Genomic DNA, 17,408 nt, shown 5'->3' on the forward strand with positions numbered 1-17,408 from the left:
TCTCACCTGTACTACATGTCTCTTAATTGATCTCCCTGCTTTCGCTTTGGCCTCCTTAACGTCCATTCTCTGCAGGGAAGAGTTTTTTTTAAAAAACGTAAACCATACGTGTCGCTCCCCTACATAAAACCCTCCAGTGCTTTCCATTGCACTTAGAATAAACTCTCTTTACTTTCTGGGCTTACAAAGCCGTACAGGATCTGGTCCATGTTTGTTTATATCCCCAAACTCATTTCCTCTTCCATTCTTTTTTTTTTTCCCCCCTCCCTTGAACGCACCAGAATAAGTCCCAGTTTTGGACCTTGGTGTTACCGGTTTCCTGTGCCTGGAATGCCCTTCCCTCCGATTTTTGCATTACGGTTACTTAAATCGCTGCTTAACTGTCTCCTTCCTGAAGGGCCTTACCTGAAATAGCCACCCAATCACAATCACCGTCACATCACCAAACTGCTCTTCGCGTAGAGCAAAACGTCAAGTATCCCCGACACCCCCGTAAGCTCCCTGGAACGTACACTATTTATCTTCATCGATGCTCAGTCGACAGCCTAGAGTAGTGCCTAAAATAAATGCAGGAGCTCAACAAAAATTTGTTGAAGAATGTACATATGAATGCATCTCCCCCGGCCCTGTCCTCCAAACAGGGCAGCATTTGACTCAAGGAGGATACACTTAACACGTCTTTCTCATCTTATCTGGTATTTTCACCCTTGAGGAACAGGCGCCCCAGACAGCGCAACCTGACCGGCCCTGCCGCTTCTAAGTGGACATAATCAGCGCCCTAGCTTTTCATCTCGTGCTAGGCTTCTCCGAGCCAAAGCTTTCCTTTCCGCTTCCCAAACCACGTAAAACCGAAGCGGTGAGCATTAGGGCCTGGGAGCCCTTGATGCTAATTCCTGCGGCGCGGAGAGGGCCGAGGGCCTGATGTGCTGTGAGTGGTCCTCCCCAGAGATGCAGGGAGAAGGGGCGGAGTCATCCCGAAAGGATGGGCCAAGTAAGGCCCGTCAGATCTGCTGGGGCTGCTGCCTTGGGAAGGGCTCAGAGCTTCAGAAGAAAGCAAAGCGGGCCTTGAGGCGAAGAAAAAGTCCAGCTGGCCTCAGGCGGTAAGACTATGGGGTCGAAGGGAAAAGAGGCAGGGCCTGAAACCAGACCTGCGGAGCTAGCCGAGGCGTGGTTATGCTCCCAGAAGAAAGGGTTAAACCGTTTCCAGGGCAACACATCAGGAAGCGCGCAAGACGTCCGGCGCTGGTTCGTAGGTCGGCCTCGAGTTCAAGCCCCCACGGCCGAACGGGTTCCGGCCAATGGGGAGAAGGCCTGGGCGTCACGTGAACGGTGGGGCCGATCCGGAGCTGTCTACGAGCACGTGGGAAGGCTTTTCCTTGTTGCTCCTTTCCTTTTTTAAAGCCCACCCACTTTTGCGCGGGCTTGGCCACAGTTGCTCTCGCGAGAGGCGCACCACCCTCTCGCGAGAGTGAGTGGGAGGCGTGGGGAGTAGGCAGTGTCGCGGGCTAGAACTGCTGCGGCGGAAGGCGAGGGGGTGGGCGGAAGGCGAGGGGGTGGGCAGGGCGGGGAGGGCCGCGGGTGGGGAGGGGGGAGGGCTGGGGTCCGGTGCGGGAGGGGAGCCTGCCTGCTCGCCCCGCTCGCGCGGCTGGTCGTTGCGGGCCGGTGACATGCCTGTGAGCTGCTAAGGCTGCGGCCCCCAGGTGAGCCGGACGCGGACCCCACCGCGGCGTAAGCAGCGCGTTGGCAGGGGAGGCGGCGATGTGTGGGGCTAGGATGGATGGGCGGCCCGGCTCAGGCGCCCTAGCCCGGCCGCCCGGGCTTCGGGTTCGGGGCCCCCGGACAGCTGCGCCTTCGAACGGCGGTGGGAGGAGGGCGGGAGGAGCGGCGCGGAGGAAGCCTGAGGTGGTCCTCGGGGCTTGAGACGGATGAACCTGGGATCCGGGCGAACCTGGGATCCGGGCTGTGGCGTTGCAGCTGCCACCTCTTGGGATGGCAGGTTCAGTTTCCATCCCCGGTGTGTCGTCAGAGCCGGGTACTCCCGGTACGTGCTGGTTTGTGTTGCTGGTGCGAGTACAGGAGCAAATGCAGGAGGACATTGCAGTTTGTCCCCAAACATCATCCTTACTGTCAGGCTCCTTGAGCCTTGGAACCAGGCACAGCCCAAATCTTGTGACAGAAACGGAAGGCGTCAAGCAGCTCTTCAGAGAACTCATATTTGGATTGGCTGTAAAATCCTTTCCTAAACTGTTAATCGCTTAAACGCTAGTTATCCAGTATTCCAAGGAGCCCTGGAGATACGGTGGTTAAGCGCTGGGCTGCTAACCTAAAGGTCATCGGTTCGAACCCACCAGCCGCTCCTGGGGAGAAAGCTCTGGGAGTCTGCTTCCCATAAGATTTACAGCCCTGAAAACCCAGTGAGGCAGTTCTGTTCTCTCCGAACATGTCGCTATGAGTCGGAATTTGACTTGAAGGCAGAGGGTTTGGGTTTATCCAGTATTCCAAATGGATTGTGTATCTTGTTATTCCAGGGATCTACAAAGCTGATTTATAAAAATATGTAGTTGTAACTCGTTTTTTAAAAACTATGGCAAAATGACAATGACAGTAAAATCTAAACCACTACACTGATAGAACGTGGCATTTCTTCTGTTTTCCCTCTCTTCTTAAACCTTATTAAACGAAGTGGTGTGTCTTAAGATGTTCAGGAATTTCAGAATGAGCAATACTGCGGAGATCCTTATCTAGCGGTCTTAGTGCAAACTGGAGTTAAAAATTCTGTTTTCTTTTCAGCTTCGTAATTATTCAGTCCCTTGGAAAATTCTAAAGTTTTCCCCTTAGCTTCTTCCCACTTTGCTAGGAGTGTTTTGATAGTCTGAAAATGAGAAAATACAAAGTACTCAGAATAGGGTTCTCAGTAATGCAAAGATGGCTTCGTTTTAATGTCTTGTTTATGATTTTAGAGTAAAGGGCAGCATACTGCCTAGCGTGATTGGTGTCAGTTAAAATAGTGTAGCGCAATTTAATGACCTTTTCTGAGTACGCAGTCGCGTTATTGCAAATAGTACCCTGGTTATTCATACGGTGTTCCTTGAGGCAAAAGTGTAACCTCAAAATTGGCAGTGAATGTCATGATTAACTGTAGGTGTGAATAACAGTAATTTATGAGAGGTCAGAGTGTATGGAAAAATTTGGAAACGGATAGTAGTGATAGTTGAACAACATGATGTTTGTAAAAGTCACAGCATGTAAGAAATGTTGAAATAGATGTTTTGTTATATATTCATCACAGTTAAAAAAGGGGGGGAAGGGTGTAAGGGAATTGGAAGAAGTGAGTTCCCAAGCTGAGTTAGTAACCAGTGACTAGTGTATATACTATACTTCTGTCTGCACTGTTAACTGCAGTTAATAACTGCACTGTTGATAAGTATGTAGTCATACTCCGAGGCCAGTGATATTTCCCAGTTGTTTAGGATATAGTACTCGTTTAAAATCCAGAACAGCAATGAGAAATTCTCTATCCTCTGAACTCCCAGGGGAAGTCTAGAAGCTGAAGAAATACTCCTTTGCCCTTAAACCCACTGCCTTCGCGTTGATTCGGACTCATAGTGACCCTAGAGGACAGAGTAGAACTGCCCCATGGGGTTTCCAAGGAGTGCCTGGTGGATTCCAACTGCCGACCTTTTGGTTAGCAGCCATAGCTCTTAATCACTACACTACGAGGGTTTCATGAGTGGAAGAAGGTCTCTCTCTAAATGTATGTGTGTGTACACACTTATGTGTGTATGTGTGTATATGTGTATAAATAAATATATATATATATATAGGGTTGCTAGGAGTTGTAATTGACAGCAATGGGTTTATAGATACAGATACATATACGTATACACGTACGTACTTTTTTTTTAAATTCCAGAAGCTTATTGTCCAAAAAATTAAATCAAACCAAATCAGATAATATATTACAGGTCATTTAAAGGGAATTTTCCAGTTATAAATAGGCAGAGGCGTTCTGCCCAAACTTGGAGAAAATGTGAAAAACTTAGGAGCTGTCCTTTTGTGAATGGACAAAAAACCCAGTCGAGATTAGAAAAGTTCCGTCACATTCTATATTGGTAAATTTATTTCAGGGATAGAAAAACAATTTTTTTCATGGTCTCTCTAACCTTTTTTTGGGCAGGAGTTTCAAACTTGTGAGATGTTTGTTTTGTCTGTCCTTTGAAAAGTAATGGAGGTAGCTCTGTACTTACTTTGGTAAGCAGATTTATTATTATTTTCGGTCTAGTGACCTGCATTTTAATAATAAAATCAACCACTTAACCACTTGGAGGGCATGAGGGCTGGGGACAAGTCACTAAAAGATCTAAGCCTAGCCTGGACTTGAGTTAAGGATGTGTAAATTGATAATGTGGGAGAAGGGCGCAGAAAATACATTATCAGTTTAAAACAGATTCGACAGCTCCAAATGCCTTTATTCTTCTACTCATCTTTATATACGAAAGTTAATTTTATTTTTAAATACTGAGGTAAAGTCAGTTGAGACATATAGATTAGAGACTGATAAAGGAGAAAAGTTAACACCTTTTTTTTTTTAGTAATCTGAGAATGTTTTATAAAAAAAGTAAATGTTGTAGTAGTCCGGAATAGAGACAATGTTGCTTGAATGAAAATGAAGTAGAGTGTGAAGAGTTTGGGTTTTAGAATTAGACAGATCTGGTAATTAACATCCCTGGGCCTCATTTTCCTTCTTCCTGAAATGAGGGTGGTAATTTTTTTTTTTTTAGCCACCTCAAAAAGCTATTGCAAAGAACAGAAGAGCACATAGTAGCTGCTTGTTGTTAGTTGCTGTCAAGTTGGCTGGGACTCATGGGGACCCCATGAATAACAGAATGAAAAGTTTCCTGGTCCTGCACCATTTTTAGGATCCTTGGTATACTTCAGTCACTTGTTGGAGCCACAGTGTATTTATTTTAAGTGCTTTCCAGCCTAGGAGGCTCATCTTCTAGGACTATACTGGATAATATGCTAGTGTGATCCATAGCGGTTTTTTTTTTTTTTTTTTCTGTAAGAGTAGGAGTTTAGTAAATTTAGTAAGTAAATGAATAGCTTTCTTATATGCCAGTAATAATAATCTAAAAATGTAGTCTATTAACAAGACCAGGCAAGCATACAAATGCTCAGGGAAGAAATTTACTAACTTTTTTTAGGATAAAAATAATTTACAATTTTACTGAAGGAAATAAAAGTCTTGAATACAGGGTGGCAGGTGACAGAAGCTTGACATAAATTATTGTAAACTGAAAAAATTTGCCGGAAGGACACTGAAGCAATTCACAGCTGTAGAATCCTGATTGATGTGAGATTACCGGGAGTAGAACCAGGGGCCTGCCACTCCCAGAATTCTTTCTCTTTTCTGTGCTTTCCTTAGGGCATGAGCTGCATTTTTTCAGGCACCTGCATGGATTGATACATGCAATCTAAGATGAAAAAAGAGCTGTTCTCTTTGCTTTCAGTATGAAAAATACTGGGGAAGACCTGTGACTATCCAGGCTTGGGTGATCTACCCCACCCCTCAATTAGTTACTGAGGGAGTCAGGGAGCAGCATAATTGAAAGCCTGTCAGACTCACATAGAATGTATAGGGAGGGAGGAGATGTTCCCAAAATAAAGTGAGAGGAAATAGTGTAAGTCAGGAGGAGGTTATTGGGGAAATAAATACAACAGATGTGCCTGACAGAAAGAATCAATTGTTTACCTGGATGAACACATGATGTATTAACATGTTAATTCTTTTGATAAATGAAGTTATTATACTTTCGTTAAATACTTTTTCAATATAAATCCAAAAGGGACTTCTTTTTAGAAATTGACCAAATGTTTTTAACTACAGTTTTCCTAGAGACTAAGCAAGTAAAGCAAGTAAGAATAGACAAAAAGAAAGAAGGAGGTCTGGCATCACCAGATATTAGTTGATACTGTAAACTGTATTAAGTGAAACAATATTCAGGTATTAAAAAAGACAGGTTAATCTAGCAGGACAACTCAGAAATAAACCCCAGTATATTTGTGAATTTAGAACATGTCATCACAAATCAAGTTGAATTCTTATTTCTGAATGAAAGAGCCAACATGCGCGGATGTGCGTACGCACACACACACATGCACACACACACACCCTTGGTGTGTATGATATGTGAAACAGTTAAACTTTGAATTATTTCTTTTAAACTGCAGGAGACAGAATTTCTGTAAAGTTTCTAAGACCAAGAATTAGTACTGTATTGAAAATAACAGTATTACCTATGTGACTGATTTAGGATTCTGAACATTATTGATACTTTATTTTTTGTGTTAACATTATTGTTTGATTTTAGTGAGATTAAAACTTTTTATCTGGTCTTTATTAGGTTTATTCCTGACGGCTGTACCCTAACCACAGTTTTCCTACCCACTGGTAATTTTAGGAGTCTTATCCTCCCAATTGGGGTGGACACTCAAACCCATGTCCCAGACACTTTGAGAACCTTTGTGGGTTTCTAGAATTTTTTCCCCTTCTGGAGAATTCAGTCTCTTCTTTCCTCTGTGCTTTGCAGGTCTCTAAATTCTTGGCCTTCTGCCAACAGAGTTTTTGTGTATTTTTATAAGGAATCAAGTTGATAAGTAACTTGTCAGATTTAACTGGGATTACTACATCACCTTGGAGCCCAGGATGAAGCAGTTTTTAAGAGTTTGGCTGTTAACTGAAAGGTCAGCAGTTTGAATTCACCAGCTGCTCCTTGGAAACCCTATGGGGCAGTTCTGCTGTGTCCTATAGGGTTGCTATAAGTCGGAATCAACTAGATGGCAACGGGTTTGGTTTGGTTTACTATATCACCTTGGGCCCCTCTGCTTTCAGTTTACCGGGCTGCCACCATTAACCACACTTTAGAATGAAAATCTGCATTTATTTCTGATTTAGCTTCTCATTTTCTTGCTTTCTTGCCCTTTTTTCTTCTACATTTTATTTTGTTGTTATTGTTGAGAATATATACAGCAAAACATATACCAATTCAACAGTTTCTACATGTATAATTTAGTAACATTGATTACATTATTTGAGCTTTACAGTCATCCTCACCTTCCTTTTCTGAGTTGTTCCTCCCTCATTTACATAAGCTCATTGCCCTTAAGGTTCCTATCTAATCTTTCGAGTTGCTGTTGTCAATTTGATCCCGTATATATAGTTCTTATAAGAGCACAGTGCTCAAGGCAGACCTTTTTTTTTTTTTTTTTTTTTTTACGAGTTAAGCTAAACTGTTGTTCAGTTTTAAGATTACTTCATGGGACATTTTTGGTTTAAGGTTGAAAGATTATATCAGGGCAATAGATTCAGGGATTCATCCACCCTCCATGGCTCCAGAAAGTCTAGAGTCCATGAGAATTAAAAATTTTGTTCTACATTTTCTCCCTTTTGATCAGCATCCTTCTATGGAATCTTTGATAGAAATGTTAAGTAATGGTAGCCTGGCACCATCTAGCCTGGTCTCATGGAGACAGTTAGCCACATATTCCATATCCTCCTATTCCTGACTTTCTTTCATCTCTTGCTCCGGGTGAATAGAGGCCAGTTGTTGTGCCTTGGATGGCTGCTTGCAAGCTTTTGAGACCCCAGGCACTATGCAGCAAACTAGGGGATAGAACAGAAGCACTAAACACATTATTAGGCCAATTAACCAGAATGTCCGTGAAACCATGACCCTAAACCTCCAAACCAAGAACAAAATCCCATGAAGTATTTGGTTGTGCATAAGCCACCTCAGCAGCTACTCTTTTTTTGTCATTGTTATAGACATATCTTACCATACAACTTTTGCCAGTTCAACTTTTTGCAGGTGTTTAATTTATCGACAGCATTTACAGTTATTGGCCGTGCAAGCCTGCCTTTAATCAGTGCGATTTTTCTATCACCGCTAACCTTTTTTCCCTCCCCACATGCCTGGTGACCACTAATAAACTTTGTTCTGTATATATTTGCCTTTTCTTGTCTTTTTATAGAAGTGAGGTCATACAGTATTTGTCCGTTGTGATTGACTTTTTTGGTCAGCGTAATGTCTTCAAGCTCTATCCATACTGTAGCATGTATCAATACTTCGTTTCTCATACCGGCTGAGTAGTAGTCTACTGTACGTCTGTACCACATTTTGTTTATCCATTCGTCTGTTGATGAGCATTTAGGTAGTTTCCACCTTTTGGCTATCATGAATAGTGCTGCAGTGAACATTGGTATGCAAGTATCTGTTTGAGTCTCTGCTTTCAAGTCTTTTGCGTGTATACTTAGGAGTGGAATTGCTGGGTCGTACGGTAGTTCTGTTTTTAGTTTTGCGGAACTGCCGCGCTGTTTTCCGTGATGGCTGTACCATCTTGCGTTCCCACCAGCGATGGATGAGGGCTCCAGTTTCCCCACATCCTCACCAACATTTATTTTCTGTTTTTTTTTTTTTCTTTTAAACCTTAGCCATCCTAGTGGGAGTGAAATGGTTTATCTCATTGTGATTTTGATTTGCATCTGTCTGATGGCCAGTGACGCTGAGCGTGTTTTCGTGTGTTTGCTGGCCATTTGAATGTCTCTTAGGTGAAATGTCTATTCAAGTCCTTTGCTCATTTTATGATTGGGTTATTTATCTTTTTGTTAAGTTGTCAATGTTTTATATAAAAATTGGTTATTAGATTCTTGTAAGATATATGGTTTCTGAAGATAATCTGCCAGTTGATAACTTGTATTTTTACCTTTTTGGTAAAGTCTTTTGATGAACAAAAGTTTTAATTTTTATGAGGTCCCATTTATTTATTTTGTCTTTTCCTGTTTGTGCTTTTGTTACTGTATTAGATAATCCATTGCTGAAAGCTGGGCCTGACAGCGTTGCTCCCGCTTGATCTTCTGAGAATTTTATGGTTTTAGTTTGCACACTTAGGTCCTTAATCTGTTTTGAATTTGTTTTTGTGTATGGTGTGAGGTATAGACCCTGTTTCATTTCTCTTCATGTGGAAATCCAATTTTCCCAGCACCATTTATTGAAGAGTCTCTTCTTTCTCCAACGAATGGGCTTATCACCCTTGTCAGAAATCAGTTGACCGTAGATGTATGGGTTTATTTCTGGACTGTCAATTCTATTCCATTGGTCTATGCGCCTGTTGTTACACCAGTACCAGGCTATTTTGATTAATGTATGGTATATTCTAAAATCAGGAAGTGTGAGCCTTCCTATTTTGTTCTTCCCTTTCAATATTGTTTTAGCTATTCTGGGCCTCTTGCTATTCCATATAAAGTTGAGGATTGGTTTTTCTATTTCTGTAAAGAAGGCTGTTGGGAATTTCAATCAAGATTGTGTTGAATCTTTAGATCGCTTTGGATAGTATCGACATCTTAATAATATTAAGTCTTCTAATCCATCAACATGGAACATCTTTCCATTTATTTAAGTCTTCTTGAATCTCTTTCAGCAGTATTTTATAGTTTTCATTGTATAAGTTCTTCATGTTGCTGGTTAGATTTATTCCTAGGTATTTTATTCTCTTAGATGCTATTGTAAATGGAATTGTTTCTTTAACTTCCCTTCACATTTCCAATTGCTGGTGTATAGAAACCCAGATGATTTTTGTTTGTTGGCCTTGTAACCTGCAACTTTACTAAATTCTTTGATTAGCTCTGGAAGTTTTCTTGTGGACTTTTTGGAACTTCCTATATATAGGATCATATCATCTGCGAATAGAGATAATTTTACTTCTTCTTTTTCCAACCTGGATACCTTTTATTTCCTTTTCTTGTCTTACTGCCATGGCTAGGACTTCTAATACAATATGGAATAGAAGTGGTGAGACTGGGCACCCTTGTCTTGTTCCCGATTTTAAGGGGGGAAGCTCTGAGTCTTTCTCCAGCAAGTATAATGTTGGCTGTTGACTTTTCATCTATTCCCTGAATTGTAGTAAGGAATTTTCCTTCTGTTCCAGTCTTATTTAGGATGTTGGATTTTATAAAATGCTTTTTCTACATCCATAGAGATGATCATGTGGTTCTTTTCCTTTGTTCTATGGACATGATGTGTTGATAGATTTTCTAAGGTTGAGCCATCCCTGCATTCCTGGAATAAATCCTCCTTGGTCATTATGTATGACTCTTTTAATATGCTCTTGGATCCTCATAAGAGATATTGGCCTGTAGTTTTCTTGGGGTGTCATTGTCTGGTTTGGGTATCAGGGTTATGTTTGCCTCATGGAATGAATTGGGACTATTCCTTCCTTCTCTGTCTTCTGGAAGAGTTTAAACAGTATTGGTGTCAAGTCTTTCTAAATGTTTGGTAGAATTTCCCAGTGAAGCCATCTGATGCAGTACTTTTTGTTGTTGTTGTTGGGAGGTTTTTGATCACTTATTTGATCTCTTCACTTGTTCTGTGTCTGTTGAATCTTTCTATTTTTACTTGAGTCAGTTTGGGTAGGTTGCGTGCTTCTAAGGATTTGTCCATTTTATTTAGGTTATCCATTTTGTTGCCATACAGTTGTTCAAAATATTCTGTCATAATATTCTGTCGGGTCAGTTGTAATGTTCCCTGTTCCATTTTTTATTTTGGTTATTTGTACCTTATCTCTTAGTCATTCTAGCTAAAAGTTTGTCAATTTTATTGATCTTTTCAAAGAACCAACTTCTGGTTTTATTGATTTATTGATTCCCCCTGTTGTTTTTCTGTTTTTGATTTTATTTCTGCTTTGATCTTTGTTATTTCCTTTCTTCTAGTAAGTTTAGGCTTAGTTTGCTCTCTCTAGTTCCTGCAGTTGTTGAGTTAGGCTGTTAATTTGAGATCTCCTTTTTTTATGTAGGCATTTACTGCTATAAGTTTCCCTCTGAGCACTGCCTTTGCTGCATCCTGTAAATTTTGGTAGGTTCTTTCGTTTTCATTTGACTCTAAGAAGTTTGTGGTTTCTTCCTTGACCCATTGATAGTTTAATAGTATGTTGTTTAATTTCTATATGTTTGTGTTTTTCGGGTTTTTTTTGTGTGTGTGTTATTGATTTCTAGCTACACTCCATTGTGGTCAGAGAAGATACTTTGTATGATTTCAGTCTTTAAATTTATCAGGACTTGCTTTGTGACCTAAAATGTGGTCTGTGCTTGAGAATGATCCATGTGTACTAGAGTAGAATATGTATTGTTCTGTTTTTGGATGGACTGTTCTATATGTGTATGTTAAGTCTAGTTGGTTTATAGTATCATTCAGGTCCTCTGTTTTCTTGTTGATCTTCTTTCTAGGTGTTCTGTCCAATAGTGAAAGTGGTGCATTGAAGTCTCTGACTACTGTTGTAGTACTGTTTCTTCCTCCAGTTCCATCAGTGTTTACTTTATGTATTTAGGTGCCCTGATGTTGAGTGCATATATATTTATGATTGTTAAATCTTCTTGATTAGTTGACCCTTTTATCACCATAGAATATCCATCTTTATCTCTTCCGACAGATTTTGTCTTAAAGTCTATTTTGTCAGATATTAAGATTGCCACCCCAGCTGTCTTTTGGTTATTATTTGCATAAAATATTTTTTTCCATCCTTTCAATTTCAACCTATTTGTGTCCTTGAGTTGAAGGTGTGTCTCTTGTAAACAGCGTATAATTGGATGACACGTTTTTGTTCATTCTGCCCCCCTCTACCTTTCGACTGCAGCATTTACCCCATTTATATTCACCGTAGTTACTGATAGAAGTGACTTAATTCTGCCATTTTGTTATGTGCTTTTGTGTGTTTCAAGTTCCATAAGGTTAATGGACTAATTTTCGGAAGTAGATTGCCAGACCCTTCTTCGTAGTCTGTCTTAGTCTGGAAGTTCATCCAACATCATAGCAACACACAAGCCACCACAGTACTGCAAACTGACAGACGCGTGGTAGAGGCTGCTTACCTGGTGTTTTTTCTTTGAACTCTCTTAAGGGCTTGAGGATTATTTGGCTGCAAGGAACAACCCACTCAGATGAGCTTCTGTAAAAAAGGCAATTATGGTACGGTTGGAGAACAGTCACTGAACTCTATTGCATGAGGTTCTGCTCAGCATCCTGGGAAACAAAATCATCAGGCAATTCTTTTAGTTTTTCTCTGGGAACATGGTCTGTGTCTCTGCTACTCACTACATGTCTGTTCCAGTTTCTTTGCAGATTGGCCTTCTCTTTAAAGGCTCATGATTTCTACTTTCCTGTAACTTTGGGTTGCATGAAACTTTGGTTTGCCATGCTGTCAAAACCAGACACACTTTGACTTTGCAGTGTGGTTCTGCACAAGTATCTCCGTATCTCGGTTCCAACTATCTGGAGAGAGACTGTGGTTGGCTGGACTTTGGTCAGGTGTCTACCTCTAGTCCAGCTGACTGACTGTGAGGGAAGGCAGGACTGGAAGAATTCGTGGGAGGAGACTTCAGTGTGTCACAGTATACAGGGCTACACTTTCCAACCTGGGTACAGCTAGTTCTCTAAGAAACGAAGTTGGACAGAGAGGAAATGATGGACACCTTTGGTGTACTTTAATATTCTGCAGTTTGAGTTCTGTATTGAACTTGGTCAGAACTTGTAATGATCTAGCTGGATCCAAAGTTAAGCTTTTTTTGTGCCTCAGTTTCCTTATATGTAAAATGGGTATAAGAGCGGCACCTACTGTTTAGAGAATTATGAATTCATATATGTAAAGGACTTAAGCAGTGCCTGGTAAACAATATAAGGGTGCAGCATTATCATTTATTGAGTGCATTCTGTGTAGCAGGTACTGTGATGTGGGCTTCTCCGGTATTCAGGGATGGAAAGTTATCATTTTTGCCCTCGAGGAGCTTAGACATCTAGTGCTGACCACTCCATACTTAAAACTCTTCTTTAATTTAAGTGACGCTGCTCTCCTGATTCTTCTAGATCTCTTACTTTCAGACAGTCATCAATACGTGGTTCCTTGCTGACCTGCCCAGGAACCTTTCATCATTCTCAGTTTTTCTTTGATTCTCTCTAGATTTTCTATTCTGTCCCAGTCTCTGGGATTAGCTTTCAAAATCTGCATATGCAGATGATCCTAGATTAACATATCTAGCTCTGACCACCCCAACTAAATCTCTTAATTTTTAGTTACATTTTGGATATTACAGGCAGTCCCTGGATTATGAATGTCCGACTTAACATACAACCTGTAGTTATGAACCAATCATCTTAAAGCCTGTTACATTAAAAATTCGAGGTACGTACAATGGCTCATAATAACAAACAGGTGCTACTTTGTGAAGTGCCTCAAAACGTTGTTATTATTACTGTATTATTATGTTAAAGATGTTTTAGTGTATCTGGACTTTTTTTAAAAATGTTTTTTATGCCTAGGAAGGTATACTATGTACTGTATTTTTATGCAGATAACGTGCACTTTCTGTGTTTGTTTGCCAGCCCCCCTACCCCGCCCCCGCCCCCGCCCCACCCCCTCCCCGCCCCACCCCCGCCCCCGCCCCACCCTCCGCCCCCGCCCCCACCCCTCTCCCCCACCCCCCTCCGCCCCCACCCCCCACCCCAACTCCCCCCACCCCCGGCACTCTCAGAAGCACTGCCATCCCATTCCTCTTCTACATGTTGCTGTAAAAATAGCATCGTGCGCTTACAGAAATAGCTCAAAAATACCTGACCAGGGCAGGGTGAGGGCACGGCCAGCAAACTAACACAGAAGGCATGCAGTATTTGCGTAAGAATACAGTAAGTACTAAGACAGACATTTGACTTACATTAAATACAAAATGGCACCTAACTGTTCTGACTTACATACGAATTCACTTAAAGACTCCTTCATAATCCAGGGACTGCCTGTATATTGACATAAAACGTCTTCCAGTTACCTTATAATTGGCAAAAGTTCCACCTTTCTTCTAGCTCCGCAGGCTTGAAAGCTTAAAACTGCCTTTCCTAATGTTTTCTCTTATGCCTTCTATGTCCTCTCAGTTAATAGATTCTGTAACAACGGGCTCAATCTTAAGCAACGAATGTGAGGATAGCGTAGGACTGGGTGCTCTGGAGGCCTATGGAATGCCTCCTATGTGCCAAGCACTGTGTCATCTGCAAAGCACTTCGTTTATCCATTCACTCATTTCTGCAACCTTATTTTAGGGGTAGAGCCTTACATATTACTATTTGTGAGAGCTGCTGTGCTTAGATGCCTTTTGAGCAATATACTCCTAGAGTCATGGAGTCCCCGATGTCACTGATTAAAAGAAATACACCCCTGAATTAAAATTCTGAACATTTTTTTGTTGTTGTTAGAAATAATCTTGTAAATTGGGGTTAGAGGTATAACATTAAGAGCATTTCTTTAACATCTTATCATGCAGCAGATTCACACTGAAAGCACAGCCACAAGATTTTATTTACTTATTTTTTGAAAGTTGTGTTTTACTGTGCAGGGAGTTCTGGGGTCAACAGCAGGTCACACTTAGTGCTTTGTCAACCAAGCCCATGTAATTACTGTAAATACCAATGTCTGTCAGGGCTCAGACAGACTTCAGAAGAAGTGAATTCAGTAGGAAGACCGGTAACTTCTCTATGAATGCTTGAGAAAACAAAGGCGGCAGAACACATATCTGCGGATAATAATTTCTCAAAAAGTCATTAGGCAGGTGGCCCCAACTGTTTTTTATTTAACGGTGTCAATCTAGCGACCTAATGCTCATCTGAAATTCATGTTTTGGATGAAATTTCTCTTCTTCTGTCTTGTTCAATTCAGTAGAGATACGATTGTTATTATGTGTGAGGCCCTTTGGGGATGGCAGACACGGCCCCCTAGAATGTAAGGCCTGTGAGTGCAGGGACTGTACCCTATTGTATCTTAATTACTTACTTTACACAGACACTTGGTGAGTGTATGACTTGAATGCTGTTTGTACTTACAGTCTAATGCAGGACATGGACCCAGTTTCACTTCCAGCCCATGTACCTCATGCACAGCTGGCAACCATCTGTCATTGGAGGCTTGCATGTTAATATGATGCTGATCAGGTTTCAGTAGAACTTTCAGACTAATACAGACTAGGAAGAAAGGCCTGGTGATCTACTTCGGAAAAATCGGCCAGTGAAAACCCTATGGATCACAGTAGTCCGATCCCATTGTGCATCGTGTCACCATGATGGCAGCTAACAGCAACAACTGAAGACATTGTCTTAAGTGCTAAAAAAGAGCAGTAGTTCTCAGCCAGGGGCAATTTTTCCCCATACCTCCAACCCCCGCACCCCGAGATATTTGGCAATTTTTAGAGATTTTTTTTGGTTATCACAACTTGCTGGATGCTACTGGCAAAGGCTGCTGTTACATATGCTACAATGCACAGGACAGCCCTCTACAACAAAGACTTACCTGACTGAAAATTTCAATAGTGATGAAGCTGAGAAACCCTGTTGAGGTAAGAGCAAAATGTATATTGTGAATACAAGAATGAGGTTCATTAAGGGTAAAAAAGTAACAGAGCAGAAACTAAAGAAGCAAAAACCTTAAGTAATCAACTAGGTCATATTGAAGTCTTTTTTGTATGATTGATTTTCTATTGTTTTGAAAGCCAAAACAACATAGTAACCAATAGTGGTGGCATTTTTAGTTTTCGTAAGTCAAACAGTAGGTCCTTAACCTAAAGAAGGAGCTAACATTTTTGTTTCTACTGTACCAGGCACTTTTTTTTTTAAAATTGTATTTTAGATGAAGGTTTACAGAGCGAATTAGTTTCTCATTAAACAATTAATACACAAATTGGTTTGTGACATTGGTTGCCAACCCCACGACATGTCAACACTCTCCCCTTCTCGATCTGGGTTCCCCGCTACCAGCTTTCCTGTCCCCTCCTGCCTTCTCGTCCTTGTCCCTGGGCTGGTGTGCCCCTTTAGTCTCGTTTTGTTTTCTGGGGCTTTCTAATCTTTGGCTGAAGGCTGAACCTCAGGAGTGACTTCATTACAGAGCTAAAAGGGTATCCGGGGGCCATACTCTTGAGATTTCTCCAGGCTTTGTCAGGCCAGTAAGTCTGTTTTTTTTTGTGTGTGTGTGAGTTAGAATTTTGTTCTACATTTTTCTCCAGCTCTATTGTGGTCCCCGTCAGAGCAGTTGGTGGTGGTAGCTGGGCACCATCTAGTTGTGCAGGATTTAGTCTGGTGGAGGCTGTGGTAGTTGTGGTCCATTAGTCCTTTGGACTAATCTTTCCCTTGTGTCTTTGGTTTTCTTCATTCCCTTTTGCCCAACATGAGTGAGACTAGTTGAGTACTGCTCACAAGCTTTTAAGACCCCAGACGCTACTTATCAAAGTACGGTGTAGAACATTTTCTTTATAAACTGTTATGCCAGTTGAGCTAGATGTCCTCCGAGACCATTGTCCCCACACCCCTCAGCCCAGCAGTTTGGTCCCTTAGGGAGTTCGGATGTGTCTATGGAGCTTCCATGACCTTGCCTTGGACGAGTTGTGCAGGCTTCCCCAGTGTTGCCGGGCACTGTTTTTACACATAGTATTTAATTGCATTTTTATAGCAGTCCTGTGAAGGTGAGTATTCCCTTCCTCATCTATAAAAAAGGGAATAACATCACCTTTTCTCTGCTGTTTGCTTAGATACTACTTTTATTTTAATGGTTGCTCTAGGGTTTACCAAAAAAAAAAAAAATTAGTTGCCATTGAGTTGATTCTGACTCACAGTGACCTTATAGGCCGGGGTAGAACTGCTCCATAGGGTTTCCAAAGCTGTAATCTTTTCTGAGGCAGACCGCCACATCATTCTCCTGTGAAGCAGTTCATGGGTTTGAACTACTGACCTTTTGGTTAGCAGCTGAGCACTTTAACTGCTGCTCCACCAGGGCTCCTTAGAGTTTACAGTAAAAACAAAAACAAAACAAACCCGTTGCTATTGAGTCGATTCCGACTCATGTCCGATAGTGACCATATAGGACAGAGTAGAACTGCCCCATAGGGTTTCCAAGAAGCAGCTGGTGGATTTGAACTGCCAACCTTTTGGTTGGCAGCCAAACGCTTAACCACTGGCACTACCAGGGCTTACAGTAGACAACTTTAACTTCTCATAGTCTTTCTTCAAACAGTGTAACTTCACGTGTAGTGTAGTAACCATACAACAGTGTGTTTTTATTTCCCACCCAACACATCCTTTGTGCTGTTTCGTCATACATTATACTTATAAATATGTGGTTGTAAACCCTAGAATACATTGCCATTATTTTTAGTTTAAACAGTTATTTTTTAAAGGGATTAAGAAAGGATAAAACGTCTATTATATTACCTGTGTATTTACCATTTCAAGCTTTCTTTATTCTGTTCTTTAGATCTAAATTTTCATCTGGTATTGTTTTCCTTCTGCCTAAAGAATTCCTTGAAACAGTTGTTTTAGTACTGGTCTGCTGGT

The 17,408-nt window shown here is 41.3% G+C and overlaps 1 protein-coding gene across 5 annotated transcripts in view; it reads left to right on the forward strand.

Annotated features, from left to right (window-relative positions):
• The first annotated feature begins 1,078 nt into the window (after nucleotides 1–1,078).
• Nucleotides 1,079–17,408, forward strand: part of AKAP11 (A-kinase anchoring protein 11) — a 68,321-nt gene continuing 51,991 nt past the window's right edge. Inside the window, exons 1-2 of one of the 5 annotated variants that reach the window (XM_064270080.1) lie at nucleotides 1,615–1,700; nucleotides 14,915–15,421. Coding sequence is in view for 2 of the 5 variants with exons in the window: in XM_010592587.3 (XP_010590889.3) it covers nucleotides 1,990–2,041 (52 nt within the window). In the remaining 3 variants the exon portion in view is untranslated. Of the gene's footprint in view, nucleotides 1,101–1,595; nucleotides 1,701–1,877; nucleotides 2,042–14,914; nucleotides 15,422–17,408 lie in introns of those variants that run through there. The other 4 variants (XM_010592586.3, XM_064270079.1, XM_010592587.3 and 1 more) reach the window with 4 other exon arrangements.

Source organism: Loxodonta africana, chromosome 17, assembly GCF_030014295.1.
Source record: "Loxodonta africana isolate mLoxAfr1 chromosome 17, mLoxAfr1.hap2, whole genome shotgun sequence".
Lineage (NCBI taxonomy): Eukaryota > Metazoa > Chordata > Mammalia > Proboscidea > Elephantidae > Loxodonta > Loxodonta africana.